The sequence below is a fragment of the Stegastes partitus genome, unplaced genomic scaffold (assembly GCF_000690725.1).
Source record: "Stegastes partitus isolate 25-593 unplaced genomic scaffold, Stegastes_partitus-1.0.2 Scaffold1304, whole genome shotgun sequence".
In the NCBI taxonomy this organism is placed as follows: domain Eukaryota; kingdom Metazoa; phylum Chordata; class Actinopteri; family Pomacentridae; genus Stegastes; species Stegastes partitus.
Window position 1 is genome coordinate 244254 of NW_007579035.1, and position 2068 is coordinate 246321.

General features: G+C 51.3%; 1 protein-coding gene across 1 annotated transcript in view; it reads right to left on the bottom strand.

Moving 5' to 3' along the window:
• Positions 1 to 6: 6 nt before the first annotated feature.
• vsx1 (visual system homeobox 1 homolog, chx10-like) overlaps positions 7 to 2068 on the bottom strand; it is a 15218-nt gene continuing 13156 nt past the window's right edge. Inside the window, exons 6-7 of the mRNA XM_008298323.1 lie at positions 803 to 1955; positions 7 to 232 (exon numbers count right to left, since the gene is read on the bottom strand). Of these exons, the coding sequence (XP_008296545.1) occupies positions 811 to 1955 (1145 nt within the window). The 3' untranslated portion in view covers positions 7 to 232; positions 803 to 810. The remainder of the gene's footprint in view (positions 233 to 802; positions 1956 to 2068) is intronic.

A 2068-nucleotide genomic window follows, 5' to 3' on the forward strand; every position in this document is an offset into this window, starting at 1 on the left:
TCAGAACCAGGTACTACCAGACCGGGTCTCTGAACCAGACAGTCTGAACAAAGTCCACCATGTTGGAATCCTGTCGTGTTCGATGAAGCTCAGGAAAGTTCTGATTTCCTCCGAGGAGATAAAACATCTGAGTCCATGAAGATCTGCAGCCGATCAATCGATCGATCGATCAATCGATCGATCGATCGATCGGTCACCATCTGCCCGACTCTGCGGTGAGGCTTCAGATCCACTGGAGAGACGAAAAATAAAAATAAGAAGAAAAATTAACACATCAGGTGATGAAAGATCAAAGAAAGTCATTTCTAACATTTTTATTTTTATAAAACTTTAAATAAAAAAACAAAACACATTTTAAAACCTGAAAATTTAAATATTCTTAATCAAACAGAACAGAAAATGAATGTTAAATATGAAACACTGATATATTAAATGTAAATAAAAACTATAAAACTCAACATTTTACACATGTAGGTGAAAATAAAACAAAGAAGACAAATGTTATAAAATAAGAACAAATACAAAAAACTACAGAAAAAACTAAATAGAAAATGAACAAAAAACAGCCACAAACCCCCGAAAGAGCTTCATGGGAGAGAGACGACGAGAAAAACATGAATGTCAAACACAAACACACGATTAGATGTGGACTAGAACTTATCAGAACACATGTGGGAGATGCTGACATCACCATCAGTAAAGCTCGGCGGTGGCAGCGAATGCACCATCCACCGCCCTCCTCATCTGACAGGCGGTCTGGACCATGATGTCCACCTAAGAGGAAGTGCTGTATGGTCCGTACCTTAGAGATCAGAGGTGGGGGTCGCCTGCCAGCCTCTGCTGTATCTGCTTCAGGTGAGCTTTGGTCTGCAGGTGAGCCTTGAGGAAGGTGAGAAGGCGAAAGTGTTTTCCACAGTCACGGCAGCTGTATGGTGTCTCCCCGGTGTGGATGCTGCGGTGCCTCATGAAGCTGGTGGCCAGGTTGAAGGTCTTGGAGCACAGTGAGCAGCGGTAGGGTTTCTCTCCGGTGTGGGTGTAACGGTGGTCCCGCAGCAGTTCCTTCAACCGGTAGCTCTTGCCACAGATGTCGCAGTGGAAGGGTTTCTCCCCAGTGTGGCTCCTCTGGTGCACCCGGTACTGTGACGGGTTGGGAAACTTCTTCCCGCAAACCTCACAGCTGATGATGGAGTCTCCGGCCGGCAGCTCATCGGCCGGCAGCTCGTGCGAGTGTTTGCTGATGACGTGGTTCTTCAGGCAGCGGAAGCTCTTTCCGCAGACGGAGCAGAGCTGCCTCTCTCCAGTGTGGGTCAGCTGGTGGCTGCGCAGGTTGGCGGCCTGTGTGAAGCCTTTGCCGCACGTGGAGCAGCGGTACGGTCGCACCTCCTGGTGCACCAGCTTGTGGCGCGTCAGGTGGCAGGCGTGGTAGAAACCCTTCCCGCAGATGTCGCAGATGAACGTCTTGTCAAAGTGTGTCATCCTGTGCGTCTTGAGCACGCTGATGCAGGAGTAGCCCTTCCCGCAGATGTCGCAGTGGCACGTCTTCTCGCCGGTGTGTCGCGCCTTAACGTGCAGGTTGCGGTGAGTCTTGTGGTTGAACCTCTTTGGACAATAGTCGCAGGTGTATGGCAGCAGCCCGTGCTCTCTGATCTCGTGGTTGCGCAGCTTCAGGATGCCGGTGAACAGCATGCCGCACACAGAGCACGCCGGGTGAGATTTCTTCATGTGGTCGGCGAGTCGCTCGGCGTTTGGAAACAGCATGCCGCACAGTGAGCACTGCAGGGGAGGCTCTGCGGTTGCTGGGACAACGTCCTTCCTCCTCTGGCTGCGGAGCTGCTTCCTGATTCCACCCTCTGCTGCTGGGGCGGCACCAGGAGGCGGAGATGGCGGTCGGGCGTACTCGTGGTCATCAGCTGGAGGGGGAGAGGAGCTGCTAGTATCTTCACCTGCAACAGAAGTACAGCAGGTTCAGCAGTGACACGAATGGGCTGGCATGGTGCTAGCTAAACTCCCACAATGCTCTCTGCTGCCAACATGAACTGTAGTCTGAGTGACGCCTCCTCTGGTCTCT